The sequence below is a fragment of the Electrona antarctica genome (assembly GCF_951216825.1).
Source record: "Electrona antarctica genome assembly, chromosome: 1".
Taxonomy (NCBI): Eukaryota; Metazoa; Chordata; class Actinopteri; order Myctophiformes; family Myctophidae; genus Electrona; species Electrona antarctica.
Window position 1 is genome coordinate 13,207,237 of NC_136806.1, and position 17,787 is coordinate 13,225,023.

General features: G+C 43.8%; 1 protein-coding gene across 1 annotated transcript in view; it reads right to left on the reverse strand.

Moving 5' to 3' along the window:
* LOC306914645 (dual specificity protein phosphatase CDC14AB-like) overlaps positions 1–17,787 on the reverse strand; it is a gene marked incomplete at both ends in the record, with an annotated part of 30,984 nt that overhangs the window by 2,393 nt on the left and 10,804 nt on the right. The window contains 7 exons of the mRNA XM_079491791.1: positions 3,966–4,100; positions 5,594–5,685; positions 8,686–8,890; positions 10,249–10,387; positions 14,963–15,193; positions 16,339–16,426; positions 16,855–16,917. Of these exons, the coding sequence (XP_079347917.1) occupies positions 3,966–4,100; positions 5,594–5,685; positions 8,686–8,890; positions 10,249–10,387; positions 14,963–15,193; positions 16,339–16,426; positions 16,855–16,917 (953 nt within the window). The remainder of the gene's footprint in view (positions 1–3,965; positions 4,101–5,593; positions 5,686–8,685; positions 8,891–10,248; positions 10,388–14,962; positions 15,194–16,338; positions 16,427–16,854; positions 16,918–17,787) is intronic.

The window sequence follows — 17,787 nt, forward strand, 5'->3', positions numbered from 1 at the left end:
TTGTGCCGAATCTGGGTTGTACATAAAAAAAGGTTTTAAATAGCCTACTTCACTTTGTGCACAATGAATTGAGAATATATGAAAGTTTCACTTTTTGAATTATATGACGGAAGAAAATGAACTTTTACACAATATTCTAATTCATTGAGATGGAGCTGTATATGCGAAATGATATGAGATGAGATGCATGCTTGTTTCTGCTCATTCTGTTCTTATCTTTGTTAATACAATCTGCTAGGGACATCATAGACCCACTGTTCTTACTGTATATTTCTGTGCCTGTAATAAACTTCAGAATGTACGTGTAATAGTGGCCTGGTGTTGACATATGTTCTCTGTGCCTGCGACTCAGCCGAGCCTCACCCACCACCCTTTTGGTTTAGATGGAGACTCTAGGGACCATTCAGATGGTCATCCTAAATCACAACAATAAGGAGTCAATTTATTTTTCCATAAAATGTCCAACTTGTCCAAAATTTCAAGATACAAGGTACATTAAAAAAAAGAGACAGTGTTGGAGAGGAAGGGGCCTTAAAGTAGAAGTTAACCCATTCTGGACGGGAACCCCTGTTGGTGTTTTAAGCATTGTTATACTTTAGATATTGAAAAATAGCAGATCTACAAGCTCATAACACGGCACAGAGTGCCGCGCTACGGGCTTGTAGATCTGCTATTTTTGAAAAATCGTGAAAATGTGTCGCAAATCTTTGAATATATGTTCTTTCAGAGCGAACGTTTTTAACTCAAATCTTTGCTTCTGGGGGGTCCCTGGAACATCATATTTTCAGATGGGTGTCGGCGGCCAATTACATATATTTTTGGAGGTCCTTGACATGAAAATGTTTGAGAACGACTGACTTAGAAACATAGGTTTTTCAAGATGTGTCTATCTTGTCAGTCTGAAGGTTGCAGTTCAAGCCTCACCTCATACAGTACATTGCTTTGCACAAAGCAGTATTAACCAATAAGTAATGCCTGTGCACGTTTATTTTCAACAGGAATTAAGCCTCCCAACTTCATTTTTAAAGATTGTCTGTGTCAGAGAGGGACACTGAGCTCTGGAAAATAAAAACAACAGGCTAAAATTAAGGCCTGGGCAATAATCACTAATAAGACAAGCTAAAATCTAAAACAGTTGAAGCAGTGGTTATCCAAACTGGTAAGGGGGGGTACTTTAATCTCGGAAGAGGTCTCAATTTATCATCATCACGTGTTCACAGTGATTTTGGATACATACAAGGTTCCGCTCAGTATTGACAATTACTTCCAAGGTCGTTCTTTGTCCAAGTTGCATCATTCTAATGGATTTATTTTTTATATGACACATTTGAACAATATTTAATTAGGAGTCATGTTTATTTAATCAGACTTTATTCTTTGTTTAAAAAAAAAACAATCTCTGCAGCAACATTTAAAGACAAACATTTAGTTGTTTATGTCAGACAAAACATGTTCTTTTGTAAAACTGGAAACGGTACTTTGTGCACGCACGTCATCCGCGCCGTGGACCGAAGACACAGAAAGCTGATTGGCTGACCACTGAACAGTTGTCATTCAATCAGATCTGTCATTGGCCGCAGCTGTTCATTGGGAGGGATGCGTCGTTGCAGTGCCATGTTTTGTAGGGATAGCCGTGCCTCGTAGTACTGTACTGCATACTGTACATGCCCCATGTGTATGTCTGCTGAAGCAGGAGCTTTTCCCAACCAGGTTTCACACAGTTTGGTTGTTACAAATGTCTTTCATAAAGTTATATTAGGATATCCCGGCAGCAGTCCCCAAACTCTTTTTGGCCGTGCACCCCCTGTTACCTTTCCTGACCTAGCTGACGCACCCCCAATGCTCAGTCTCGTTGTAGTTGGCCGAAAATGATACATTTCTTAACATGATTATGGCATATAATCACAGAATGTCACTGCACTGAGAGACATGCAGCTGCTGTATACTCACAGCTGCTCTATGCATCTCCTTCTAAACTTGTGTTTACCAGATTTTGCCGTTTCTGCTAAATAACGCTATAAATCCGTAATTACCCGCACCCCCTAGCACTAGCATGACTGAGAGGTCATTTTGACCGTTTTTTTCAAGATTTTGAAGTTAATTATCTTTGCTCATGAAGCTTTCAGAAGGTTCCCCTTCCATGACCATCATCATCCATCATCATTAAATCATCTCAGAAATCTTACATCTTACATCTGAAACATTTTCTAAAGATGAATTTAAGCACATGCTACTTGTGTCTGATTTTACTTCAGTCATGCTAGTGCTAGAGGGCATTCGCACACCACAAGGGGTGCACGCACCACCGTTTGGGAACCACTGGGATATAGGATAAAAGTAGTGGGTTTTCATGCCCACAAAACACCTTACATAGATAACAGTAATGGTTACAAAACAGAAAAAAGGTTTAGTCGCAAAACACACTCGCTCGGGGTCAAATCCGGCAACCTCGGAACGGTCGCCGCCAGGTATTCCTAAACGTACCTCAGTAAAACTATGCCAAAACCTATGGTTATAACCTAAACGTAACCTCTATGCGTGACCCTAAACGTATTTCTAACCTTATCCTCAGTACAACGAATACAAGAATAAAAGAACCGCTGGGGGCGAGCGGCCTGCTGAAAAAACTGTGTGAGTTATCATGGAAGGAATGCTTCTTCTGACAAATGGAAGCGATCACAATCGACCTGTCCCATTTAGATGCTGGTGTAATAGATCAAACGGTGATCAAAACCATACATTCATAGAGAAATCAGCAACATTTTCCTTGGACAATATATCGGCACAATATTCATGATATTTAAAGGCATGCTGTGTGTATCCGTTTCAATGAAACAAAATCTTTAAATCATTTAAATGTAGATTTTCCTAGTACAATTTGCGTCCAGAAAATGTCTGTGCCCTGTTATTTTGACACTTAGAGTACTATTATGCCATAACTCATTACTTTTGCATAGTTGGAAGAAGAAAAAAAAGCTAAATGTTTCTGTGTAGATATGTCCATTAATAAATAAAGTGCAGTCACTGTCAAGACAAGAGAGGATGTGTACTGTGTATGGCTTTGATTCCAAACCTCTCACATCATGACAGATGTGAGAGGATATTTCAAGTTGGCCGTCTTCCTCTTAAGGCCTATTCATACTCAGGTTTAGGTTGTAAGGTGACCACTGAAAACTACAACATGACATCACTGAGCCGCGGTGATACGAGACTCACCGCTCACCCAAACACATCACTCTTGTTTTTACTAAACACCGTTTCGGTGGACACTTTCATCAGCTAAAACTGTCATGAATAGGCCTTTACCTGTATGCTTTGAACATTGTGTAAAACAAGGAACCGTAGCCAAAGCTTAAAGTATTTTCTTTTTTTCTTGTTGGCAAATTGTAACATGCTACTGTGCAAATGAGTGGACAGGAGGGGGAAACATGTCCTAAAAGCACTAGACAGAACAGTCCAGAATTATTGACCTCGGATCAGGCAATTGGATTAACGTCCTGCTTCTTGTGCATAATGTGACCTTGATCCAAATCAGACTAACGGGTCGTTCAACTTCACTCCTCCTAGTGATGACTGCCAGCACGGGTCACGCTGTGGTCAGCGAATCACAGCTGGCTTGGTGCCAAACATGCTGAAGGGACTAGAGAGAGAGAGAGAGAGAGAGATGATGATGAACGAGACTGCAGATTAGTCATGTCTTCTGCCTAGATGTGGTGTCACCTCATATGTATGCCACTGACTAATATGGGTTTGTGCTAGAGACTTTTTAACCTGTATTCTAATCTATTGCTAGTTTGACCACTTCAAATACTCTTTCATCTTAAACGAACTAATAACGCCCAAAAAATTGTCGATCTATAAGCTCACAACACGTTGCAGAAGATCTGCTATTTGTCTAAATGGGTTAAGTAGAGTACTTGAGTAAATGTAACGAGTTACTTTCCAGTCCACTGATGGACACTCACCCCATGAGGTGAGCAGCAGAGGAGGAGGAGCTTCGTATCAGCAGCCTCTTATTGGCGGAAGAGAAGAGCAGAGGGACCTTGGAGGCCTTTGGGGGAAGAGGGAGGCTGCTGTGGGAGCTCTTTGGCAGGTGCAGCCTGGAGAGAAACACACAAATAGATATACAAATGCTTTGGTAATGCATGTTCGAGCTGAAAATAAGTTGTGCTATACTATGCAGCAACAAGAAAATGTTCGGGAAACGGGAAAGATTGTATGACAAAGTTCACCGACTGGACGGGACTGAACTTGTAAGAGGTTCAGATCCCTAGAGGGCTCGGTCCCGGCCAAGGCTGGCCTGCAGCCAGGTTAGTTAATGAGGTGGCAATCAAGGTAGTCCCCGAGAAGCAAAGCAGTTTTTGTCATTAACATTTTTTGTATTCAAGTTACGGAGAGTGACGGACAATAGAGGGTATGCGCATGCATAAAGTGAATGTCAAAGTAAGTTTAACATTGTTTAACGTTGTTTAATGCAATCAGATCAGGACTTTTCTGTTTGGATGTATGGGCTGTCAAGAAAGCCAGAAAGCATACCCTCTCTTTTGGTTGGAGAAAATATACATTCTGCATGGAACATTTGGACATTGTCTTTTTTTAATTGTTTTTTGAACCCATTTCGGGTGGGAACCCCTTTTGGTGTTTTAAGCGTTGTTATACTTTAGCTATTGTAAAATAGCAGATCTACAAGCTCATAGCGTGCTACGAGCTTGTGGATCTGCTATTTTTGGAAAATGTGGAGCACATCTTTGAATATATATTCTTTCAGAGTGAACATTTTTAACTCAAATCTTTGCTTCTTGGGGCGTCCCTAGAACAACATGTTTTCAGATTGGGGTCGGCGGCCAAATACAGATAACTTTTGGGGTCCTTGACATGAAATAGTTTGAGCACCGCTGACATAGAAACATAGGGTTTTTCAGAAAACTGTCATGGTTTAGAAGACATTTGTAGAATCGTCTTCAGGTCTAAATGGGAGGGCACACGTCATAACAAATCAATCACCAGCAACCTGAAGAGCTAAAGGTCCCTACAGAATAAGTTTATGGACAGCAGTCGGTGCCTCAGGACTGGAGGTATAGAGTGGCCATCTTGGAATCGGAACGTTCCTAGTTCAACCCTGGGCTCCTCCTCAAAGTGCCTTTGAGCAAGACGACCCCTAAGTGTTCCTGATGAGCAGGTTGGTGCCTTGCACTGTTTCCTCTGCCGTCAACTGTGTGTGTGTGTGTGTGTGTGTGTGTGTGTGTGCGTGTGCGTGTGCGCGTGCGTGCGTGTAATTGAATGTGCAATACAATGTAAATCACTGAAGGGTCAGAAGGAGTATAAGCTGTGTTTGCTACTAAATTTATACAGTAACATTGGATCAAGTAACGGTTTGGGACAAGCTTTCCACCCAACAGCGACAAAATGTGGTGAAACTTAACACATCCCATGATAATCACTAGCCGATCCCAGGGAGGGTACCTTGTGGATAATATTACTACTACTACTAATAATAATAATAATAACAATAATAATAGATCCCAGGGTACCTTGTGGATAATATTACTAATAATAATAATAACAACAACAACAATAATAGATCCCAGGGTACCTTGTGGAAGAGGCAGATCTAGACAGGAGGCGTTGACCTTTCAGAGCTCGGAGGTTGTCTCCCTGAGTCAGGGGTGCATCTCTGCAGTTATTCTACACACATACACACACACACACACACACACTCACATCAGTGCAATCATTTTCAGTACAGGTAGTCGTTTTTACAATATCAAACACAATCGACTGGCATCATGATTCAATTGACTTCATCTGGCTGATCCAATTCACTTGGCATCACTTCATTCTCTTCATGGCAAACGCCCGCATGGAGCAAAATCATGTGAAATGGGTTTCTAAGCAGCATCACATACATCCAGGTTATATCCCTTATAATAGTAATACAAGTAAAACATAACAATTAAGCCAATAAGAACAGAAGAATCTGTAGTGGCCTCGGTCAGCTTCAGATGAAGATGAAAAGAAATAAACACAAACAAAAGCCTTGACGGTTCTTTCTTTTCTCTCTGATTCACCAGGATCCTGGATGTCTGGATTCTAGGCTTAAAATAATTGATATACCGGTAAATATTTGTGGAAGTCTCTACGGGAAGAAAATGAATGTGCTCTGGATGGGTGGAACCACAACATGTCTGCCACTGCTATGCCCTACAACAGACCAATGAGGACAATGGTTCACTGCTATGCCCTACAACAGACCAATGAGGACAATGGTTCACTGCTATGCCCTACAACAGACCAATGAAGACAATGGTTCACTGCTATGCCCTACAACAGACCAATGAGGACAATGGTTCAACATTTAATTGATAGGGCTTTTTTGCAGTAATGATCTTGTTTCTGTATTAAAAGGTGTTAGAAGTCGTTAAATTGTAACTTTCTAAATGTGCAGATACTCTGTATAAACTGACACTGTACGATGATGTGTTTACTGTTGAGTGAGAAAACAATGTTTTCACATTAAGCTAATCATCTGAGGAACCCTCCTCCCAAAAAAACGGTCCGATACACGGTTGGTGGTAGTATCAATTGATTGCCATGGTAACTCCACACCTGCCATTTGATTAACCAGTCCACTTTTCACAGTCAGTTTGCACTCTTCAGACAGACAGACAGAGATCTCCATATATGGGCACAAAAGGGACTCAGAAAGACGAGTTAAAACGGGTGCTATGACAACAGACTAGCTTCCCAACTTGCATCGTTCCTAACCAAGTAGGCCGGTGGCCGACGGGCACAGGTCAAGCTGTTTAAATGTCACACCTGCATCTTCCAACCTGTAGGAAAGTGACACGCCCACTTTGTGGTCCCAATTCAGGTTCCAGTTGTTGTGAATCAACGTTTAAGTCCTGAACCAATTGGAGTTCAGTAGAACCACTCTGAACTCATTCAACATTAGACACAGAAAAATATCACACTCGTGTGAAGTGAGGGGCGCTCTTATCATCGTACATCATCATGACGTAACATGTCGATTTGCTCGTCCACATATGACGTACATTCTCCATTCATTGTCAATGGGAATATGTTGAGAACCAGTGATTTTACACCAATCACATCAACAGCTCATCCATCGGATTCCCTCATTGGCCGACGCAACACGTCGTCTCCACAGATTGGCCATAGGCTTCACGTGACGTTTGTACCGCTGTAGCAATATAAGAGCGACAGAACTGCATTGTGGGACAGAAAGAGACAGTACTCCATTGTGTGGACAGAAACAGACAGAACTGCATTGTGGGACAGAGAGACAGAACTGTATTGTGGGACAGAGAGAGACAGAACTGCATTGTGGGACAGAGAGAGACAGAACTGCATTGTGGGACAGAGAGACAGAACTGCATTGTGGGACAGAGAATCAAGAACATTGTGACGTTAGAATGATCCGCTGCACCGTCCATCTGAAAGGAGCGAGATGTTTCCATGCAGCTGTGGTGCTGCAGGACGAGCTGTACTGCTTTGGAGGAGACAGTGATCTCATTGATGTTCACGTCTTCAACACAGTGTCCTTATGCTGGAGAAAGTTGACCCCAGTGACCCCTGAAAGAGGAGGACGCCACCTAGAGGTTCCATCCAGGCGTTATGGCCACACAGCTGTGTTGATAGAAGATACAGTCTACATCTGGGGAGGCTATCCTCACTGCAATGTTCTTTATGCATTTGATGTCGACGCCCACAGATGGTTCAAACCCAGCATTTCTGGGACTGTTCCAGAGGAGAGGGAGTACCACTCAGCCTGTGTCTTGGAGAAGTCATGTTTATCCATGGAGGATTCACCAAGCTGACTGGATGTGATGCTCACATGTACAAGTTGGACACCAGCACAATGGTCTGGGCTTTAATTAACACCAGTGGAACTCCACCAACCGCTTCATGGAGTGTCACTGCCACCATCATCGGGACAAAGATGTTTGTATTTGGATGCCGTGGGGGGTACCACAACACCATCAGAGTGTTTGACACACAGAACAACCACTGGCTCAACACACCTTCTGCACAGCCTCTTCCAGAAAGACGCAGGCACCATTCAGCCTTTACCTACAATGGAGAGCTGTACATATTTGGTGGCTGGAACGGTTACCAGACCTTCAATGATCTGTGGAAATTCAGTCCAGAGACCTTCTCCTGGAAGAAGGTTGAGCCCAAGGGGAGAGGACCATGTCCAATGCGTGAAATGAGCTGTTGCATTGTTGGAGGTCATATCATCGTCTTTGGAGGATACAAAGGATACGACACACCCTCTGATGACCTGTTCATCTTAGACTTGAGTCCTAGTCTGAAGACCTTATGTAAGCTAGCAGTTATTCAGTACGGTCTGGACCAATCCCACTCAACTCCCACACAACATCAGGTGGGAACTGCCAGCCATGACAACCAAAGACAACATAAAAGCGTGCCCACGAAAAAAGAAGACAATAAAGAAAGACAATACAAATAATACAAAGTTGTATTATTAGAAACAGTGATCTTTAACTTTTTTTAAAAGTGGCTATTTCCACTATTTCTGAAAATGTTTGCAAGTACATGAACATTTTTCACATGGACACAACGACTATGACGATTACGGAAAATAATCACGATTAGTCAATTGCGTAGCAATTGTCGCAGGCCTACTTTGGAAGCCCCCCTCACCTCGTCCAGGCTGTACGACTTGTAGAGGGTGCTTTTGATGGACAGGTCGTCCACGCTGGAGACCAGGCGGGACATGAGCTGTCGATCCGACGTGGGCTCCGGCTCCTGTTTCTGTAGCAGCAACAGCCGTCGGCTCTGCCTCTGCTGCAGGAGCTTCTGTTTGGAACGGTGGACGTCGCCCTGGACCCACAGGCTGTGCTGTTTCCTGCAGAACACACACACACACACACAGCACAACGCATGAGGACCAGAGTCGTATAAATCAATGGTTCCCAAACTTTTTCATGTCAAGGACCCCCAAATTGACACTAATCAGCCCGCGGACCCCCATTTAAAATGATATGCCAGGGACCCCCCATATGAAGATTTTACGGCTCTAGTTGTGATTCTCAACCAGTATATTTTCATGAACCCCCCCCCCCCAGTTTGACATGCATTAGTCTACGGACCCCCATTGAATGGTATTTCTATCCCTGGGAGCCCCAATTTATATTGTAAAATAAATGTGAATTTAACTCGTGAGGGTGTACAATTTGTATCACTCTCAGAGTTACAGAACCATGGGTCCATTTGGTTCCAAACTATCATTTAGCTGGGGATCCCCTGGAACTCCCTCAAGGACCCCTGGTGGTCCCCGGACCCCACTTTGGGAACCACTGGTATAGATGAGACAGTAAGCGACATCTCCGTTCACTTCATGGGGCCAGTAGTGCAATGGCGGCTATGGGGAGCCGAATCGTTACAAAGCCCTGGACCGGAAGTTAACGTTTTCTGCCAGTCCAAATTCATTTCTGAAAAATACATAGGCCTAACGGTTTTTTTGAGTGGTGCAACCACTCCAAGGAACAGCAATGTCCGTGTACACCTATGTGACTCGTGTTAATGTGCGTGACTCATTTGTGACTCATGAGTACCAGTAGGGGCGCTGTTGTGCCAGAGACAGAGAGAGAGTATTGCACTGTTGCCTGCTAATGAGAGAGAGAGAGAGAGGGGGGGGGGGTGGGGGATTATGCACCACTCAGTTCACACGGGTGTGATTTTTCATTATACTATCCGTGTTGATATAACACCATTATTGGCATTTAGGTCAATATTACATTATGTTGTCAGTTGATTGCCAGTCAACTGTCTTCCATGTTTTGGTACAATGATGCGCGACCTATGTGCGCGACGCACCACACACAAATAAAACCTTTATTTTTGTCTTTTAGGCTTCATAAACAAAAGGTGCACAGAACAGATTTGACAAATAACAGACATATTAATAACTTTATTATTTAAAAATAGATGAGTAGTGGAAAAAGCCGATCTACAAGCTTATACGTCTGCTATTTTCAATATTTCTGAAAAGGTTTGAAAATATATGTATATAAATATATATTTTGTTTTAATGGAAATGATGACGAGTAGTATGCAAAATACATTACATAAGATTACCACAAATAATTGCAATTAGGCGATTATATGTAATAATTTTGACAGGCCTATGCGTGCATGCGCGTGTGTCTTTTTACATTACACCAAAGGAAAGCATACTGTATCTCCAACTAAGCTAAGACTCACTCCTCCAGGTAGTCCTGCTGTGGTCCAATGATGGAGCCGGGCCGACAGATTCTGATCCACGCCACTGCCTCGGCCGCGCTGAACCTGAAGTGCTTCATCAGGTAGCAGCCAATCAGAGTGCCCGTACGGCCTAGACCAGCTGGAATTGGACAGTTTAGAGACATATTATTAAATCAGAGTGCCCAGTGATTTGCAGCAACGGAGCACATTTAGCGACGCACCAGGCGCTATCCCGGATGTAGCTGAAGTAGCTAGATGTAGCCAAAACACCCCCAAGAACGGAAGGTATGATTAATTGTAACGCGACTAGCGACGGGACCGCGATGGCCCGTCTAAAACATAATCTTTGCTTAGTATTGGACGGAATGATTTAGATCAAGAGTTATTCACGTTTTAAGATTTTCGGTCTCAACCACTAAAATGGGTGGGGAACATTTTGGATGACGTCCCAACCGGAAATTACATCGAATGTTGCCCAAAAGACGCTCCCAGCCTGTGGAGCGATGCGATCGGTTTTGATATCAATAAATCTCCGTCATTTTATTATTCTCTGTCCTGAGTGCTGGGCGTTACTTGATAGGACGGAGAACTCCGTTCATGCCGCTCAGGGTGTTAATTACAGCCCAGTACTGGCACCAAAAGCAACACTCCTTCACACTGATGCATGCCACAGGCATATCGTCCCTGCTGGGCGGAAACCTCATATCTCTGCTGACGGGAAGAAACCACCTAACTCCAAAATGCTCATTTTTCAGGAAATTAAAAATAAACATTTTTCAGGAAATTAAGAAAACCTTGTATTTTGAAAACAAAGCAATACTGCCTCAACAAAGTTGGTGTTGTGACTTGTTATATTGTCAATTACTTCCATGAGACGGGGAGAGGTGGTGGAGTTAGTTGCTTTAGCAGACAGTTTGAGGGTCCAATGGAGTTAAGAGACCTCAATATACCTCTTACCTTTACAATGCACAGCCACCACTCCCTCCTACCTTTACAATGCACAGCCACTCCCTCCTACCTTTACAATGCACAGCCACCACTCCCTCCTACCTTTACAATGCACAGCCACTCCCTCCTACCTTTACAATGCACAGCCACCACTCCCTCCTACCTTTACAATGCACAGCCACTCCCTCCTACCTTTACAATGCACAGCCACCACTCCCTCCTACCTTTACAATGCACAGCCACTCCCTCCTACCTTTACAATTACAATTACAATTTAGGCATTTAGCAGACGCTCTTAATCCAGAGCGACTTACATTAAGCAAGAACAAAAAGCATGGGAATACATCACATATGTAAAATGCATTTATCGCAAAACATGCGTAAGCTAAGAACATGACTAGAACATATCTATATAATGACACTATACATATAAACTATACATATAAACTATACATATATGCTATACTATGCTGTACATATATACTATGAAGTGCTATGACTACATACAATGCACTTATTGTGCTGTCTACATGACATGCTATAAGTCTGTTTCAAATGCTATATAAGTCTAAGAAGTGCTGTCTAAGGGGGGTAGGGTAAGTGCTATGGGCCATGATGGAGTCTGAAAAGGTGGGTTTTCAGACTACGGCGGAAGATCGGGAGTGATGCTGCAGTTCTGATTGCAACGGGAAGTGCATTCCACAGTTTTGGGGCCAGAAGGGAGAAGAGTTTGGGACGTGTGGAGCGTTGTCCCGGCATTTTTAGTGAGGGTACTTCCAGCTTCCCTGCGTTGGCTGATCTGAGTGCGCGGGAGGGTTTGTAGGGTTCAATCATGCTGGCAAGATATGGGGGAGCCATACCTTTGGTTGCTTTAAATGCCAACATTTTTTTGTATTCTGTGCGGGCAGCGACCGGGAGCCAGTGCAGGGAGCGGAGCAGGGGGGAGACATGTGAGAATTTTGGCTGGTTGAAGACCAAGCGAGCTGCGGCATTTTGGATCAGTTGGAGAGGCTTCAGTGCACATGCCGGTAGGCCAGTAAGGAGAGAGTTACAATAGTCAAGTTTTGACAGGACTGTCGTCTGGATTAGGAGCTGGGATGATTCCTGGGTGAGGAACGGTCTAATTCGTCGTATGTTATAGAGTATGAACCTACAGGATCGAGTGACAGCTGTGATGTGAGTTTTGAACGAGAGCTGACTGTCCAGGACAACACCAAGGTTCCTGGCTGTTGGGACAGACGTTACCAGGGCGCAGAGGCGCAGCCAGAAATGCGATTCTAGATGGGCCTCGCTATGGCTAGGTGGGCCGGCACGCACGCTCACGCAGCGCGCGTGCGTGGTGGTCACGCGCGCGAGTGGGGTTAATCGGTCATTTATTTATTTATTTGGCGTATTTCGGTTATATTTCGGGTTATATTGCCCCCAGAGTGACAGCCAGGCAGTTCTTATTTTTACCGGCTTTAGTTAACATTAACAAGACAGACAGACCCGCTGGAACGCTTCAAATACGTCTGTCTCACACTCACAAACACACACACACACACACACACACACATGCATGCATGCACGCCTGTCGGAGGAGTGGCGAAAATTTACTCAAGTGTCACTAAGTAAGAAATCTCTCTCTCTCTCTTTTTGTCTCCACCAGGCCGAAGGCATGGGGAGAGAGTATGTTTTGCACTCCGTCCGTGTGTCCGTCCGTCCGTGTGTGTGTCCGTCCGTCCTTCCTTCCGTCCGTCTGTGTACAGCTAATCTCCGGCACCGTTAACCCGGTCGATGCCAAACTTTGCACACACACTCCCTGGATGCCAACCATGAACCTCTGCCCCGCATTTTCCAGAACGGCCTGTTATAGCGCCACCATGAGGCAGCTTTTCACATGTTTTACCTAAAACTGCACCGATCTGCGTGAAACGTTGCATTCACACTCCCTAGAGGCCAAGGACAAACCTTTGACCTGCATTTTCCGCATCTGCCTTTTATAGCGCCACCAGGAGGCCGACTTTTGTAAAACACATTTTTTGATATTACTCCTCCAGATTCTGTCCAAAAATCTCACAAATCGTTACACCGTATCTCTATGGTCATGTGCTCAAGTCGGATCGGTCACAGATTTCATATTCCATCCTAATTGGCTATAATTGGCTTTCACAGTTTGCAAGATTGCCCCGTTTTGAACAAAAGCCTCAAATCATGAACGCAGCATGCAATTTACGTGAAATCTTTCACACATTTTCTTACTGGGCTGAGGAATATATCCCACCCTTTTCACATTGGCCTGTTATAGCGCCACCAACAGGTTGATTTTTGCAAAACACATTTTTGGAACAAAATGCCTCAAATCATCCAATTGCCATCAAAGGCAAACATGTTTAGATTACTCCTAAACATTTTGCCAAACATCTCACACAGTCCTATCTTCCTGGTGGAGACCTGTGCCCAGAAGGGCACTTTTTCTAGTTCTCTCTCTCTCTCTCTCCCCCTTCCCTCTCTCCCTCCCCATCTCTCTCTCTCTCTCTCTCTCTCTCGTAGTTGTGGCGTTTAGTGTTTACCGTCCCCGTCACACACACACACACACACACACGACACACGTCACACACACACACACACACACACACTCTAACGTATCTCTTCAAGCTGCAGAAATAAATAGCCTTTGTTTGAAACTAAAGCATCAACGTGGAAAAATCACAAAACAAGCTTCCAATCCATTCCAAATACCTTGTTGCTGACTGCTGAGGCGTCGGAACTTCGGAAGATTTAGAAAAGCATAATCCACAGTATTGTCACCGCGTCCGTGACCTAGTCTATTTTTAGTTTATCAGATTTGTCGGCGTGCTACGGCCCCGGAACGAGAAAAATTAATGAAACAAAAAGTAAACATCTCCACATGGCTCTGCAGCAGCAGTCTCAGGAAGTGGACGTAACAACTTGCATGATCGCATCCTATAGACTATAGTCTAGGCCAAAAACCTGGGACTTAAAATGGCTAGTCTAGGCACATTAGTGAAAAAGAACCGACAGCCTGTTTATTCATATTAAGCAAGATGATCATGTAAAAAACACAACAAAAACATATTTACTGAAAGAAAGAAAGACATTATGAAACTTATTATGTAAAAAATAAAAAATAAAATTTATTTATTTTTATTTTTTTGAAAAATCGATGGGTGGTCCAGCTCTCTATATGGGTGGGCCGCGGCCCACCCAGGCCCACCCGTAGCTGCGCGCCAGGGCGTTGTCTACGGAAATAGTTAGCTCCCGCATCGGGCAGGACTTAGCTGGGAAGAATGCACAGCCACCACTCCCTCCTACCTTTACAATGCACAGCCACCACTCCCTCCTACCTTTACAATGCACAGCCACTCCCTCCTACCTTTACAATGCACAGCCACCACTCCCTCCTACCTTTACAATGCACAGCCACTCCCTCCTACCTTTACATTTTTTATATATACTTTATTGAAAATTATTCAGGGTTTTTACAATGTATACATATATTACACAGTACAAAAAAATCTATCAAGGCATTTCAATACAAAAGGGTTTCTTCTCTTCCTTTTTTTTTTCAAAGTTACATACATACAAATTCAGAAACAAATACTTAGATCAGCACCGAGTGTGTGGTTCTGAAGGTGCTGCCATGCGCCAACAGACACCATGCTTTGGTGCCATGTGTGTCTGTCTGCAAGCACATAACATCACCCCCAAAACCACACACTCAGTATAAGCATTTAATTAATGCACAGCCACCACTCCCTCCTACCTTTACAATGCACAGCCACCGCTCCCTCGGCCGTCTCACACACATGTAGGAAGCGGCGGGTGATGAGGTCAGAGGGCGTGGTTCCGTCCAGGAAGAACAGGTCGTGGTGCTCAAAGCCCGCCTCCTCGAACCGCCTCCCTTCGTACAACTTCCTGTTGAGACGGACCACATCCGTCACGTTGTTCTGTCGAAAGTACGGAAAATAGGCCTCTGGAGCGTGTAGAGGATAGCCTATAGAAAGTACAGCGCAATTAATTAGCACTGGCGGTTTGACAGACTATACAAATGTACTGAGTGATAGCTTTGTGAGTGGTGTTGCACGGCAAGTGACGGCATGTTACCGGGCTGAACTCGAATCAACACTACTCTATTTTGGTACCACATACGTTGTTTTCCACTGCGCATACGCCGGATAGTAACTGCAGAACAAACAAAAACTTGTTTCTCATAACCTTTTTAGGTAAGAAAGGTCATGCATGGCCTGATGGCCCGCCCGGACGGTTAGCCCAACTTTCTGAGCCAGCCTGACCGTGTGCTGCGTGTTCGACGGCCTTTGCCACGTGTCTTCCTCCAATCTCTCTCCCCATTTCCTGTCGGACTACTTTCCTCATACCAATAAAAGGCAGAAAAAGCCTATTGGCTATTTAAAAGGATGTTGTTGTTAACAGCATTTTGGAGCTTCCATGCGGTATAGGGGAGACTATAAGGTAAAAGAGGTGATACCAAAAACAAAACGTGTATCAGGCACCAGGTACTGAAGGACAAACATGAGCATGAGTCGAGTGGAGTCGAGCCAGTACCATGGAGTGGAAAAGCACCATCACATTGATGTAATGGTTGTTTAACCCATTTTTGGGGGCGGGGACCCCTTTTGGTGTTTTAAGCATTGTTATACTTTAGCCATTGAAAAATAGCAGATATACAAGCTCATAGCACGGCACCGAGTTTTTAACTCAAATATTTGCTTCTGGGAGGGGGGTTCCTGGAACAACATATTTTCAGATGGGGGGGTCGGTGGCCAATTAAATATATTTTTTGGGGGTCCTTAAACTGTTTAGGTGCCACCCACGAGATCACAAGATGAATCTAACCATGTAATGGGTGCCACCACCGAGAAACCAAGATTTTTTGAAAGATTTTTTTTTTAATATTCTTTTTCTTTTCTTTTTTAATTCATATTTAGAAAATTCCTCTAATCTGGTGTGCAGGTGATGACATGCACATGACATGCACAATAGAATTACATTTTCTTTATTTTATTTATAATGGGGACAGTGGCACCCAGGACCAAAACTGGTGTCCACCCCCTGCCACTTAAGGAGTTAACATGAAATATTGAGCACCACTGATTTTTCTTTTGACTCATTTAAACTCACCATTTTCTATCTTACTCCGAGGATGGGGTCCGCTGAATGCCAGAATCTTCCCTGGAATGATCCAGTTCATATCGCCATTCTCTACCCGCTACACAGAGAGAGAGAGAGGGAGAGAGAGAGAGAGATAGAGAGATAAAAGACATGTTGAAAGACAGTCCAACCCTGTTCAGCAAAATGTCACTGTCGGGCAGAAACCTCATATGTCCATATTTCAACTTTTAATGTTTTTTGTCACTCAATGCCTATTATTTTTCGCGCAGACGAAATGAAAGCCTGGGTATCGAGGCTACTCAATGCACTACTTCTTCACACAATGTGTCAAGCTAAAGTAAAAGCTAAACAGCCGCTTAAATTGTGAGCTTGTATAGATCGGCTATCTTCATTACTTATGAGATTTCCAGTGACCCGACAGTGACGCGTTGTAGCTTCACATGCGAAAGCCGCTGCTGAAGTTAATAGACAGTGACAGCTGATCTACTGACCAATCAATGGTGGCCATTATCGTTGTGTCTTTACCTCGTAATGTTCATATTCCTCCACGTTGAAGCTTTCAAAGTCCAGAAAACCATACTGTAGCGCCTGAGGGAGAGACAGACAGACATGGTTACATAATTATATCTTTCAATTACAACTTCTTGTTTATGCCCCAAAATGACTCGATATACAGGTTTTGTAGCAATTGTAGCAGTTGTAGTGAAATATGAGTGAAACGGCCTGGAGGATTTGTTTATTTTTCAAACACAGTTCTTATATGAGGCGATCTAAAACCCCCCTATGGAGATTACAATGCAAATAAAAAGTACATGAACCCGTGGACTTAGCGCCCTCTACCGATATTGAAGTCAGATTCGGTGCTCATTATTATATTATGGTACCATTATTGTCTACTCTACTCGGTCTGTGTCTCAGAGGAGTGCTGTGGACAGTTGAGCAACCCGCCTGCCAGTGACATCATCGATGGGGAATCTACGCAAATAAAAAAAACTGCAGGCTTTCTATTTCTGGAAAGCTGGCATGCTTATAATGATAGCCCTGCCCAACGATGATGACACAGACAGAGCAGGAAGAAATGAACGGTACCATTTCATCATGAGCCTTATAGTCGGGATATAGGTTGACTTGAAAGTGGTTGAAGAAGTCCTTTAAATGGCCATCTCCACTCCCTGATGCTTTGGCAACATGGGAGCGCATTCATCCAAATAAGGCACACTGAGTCGAGGCGGGCGAATTAAATGAACCTAAAAGGACAGAGTGAGACAGAGGACAGCTAGCTTGTTGTTTTTCAAATGTGACCTGCAGCCCGCAACTCTGTGATGTAAGTCTGATCCCTCACTTTGATGAGCAACCCCCACCCTCCCCCATCCCGACCACTGTAGTATGCTAGGCTGACTCCTGTCCCTCCCTTAACTTTAATGAGACTTAAAGGATTAACCATGGGAACATGACGGG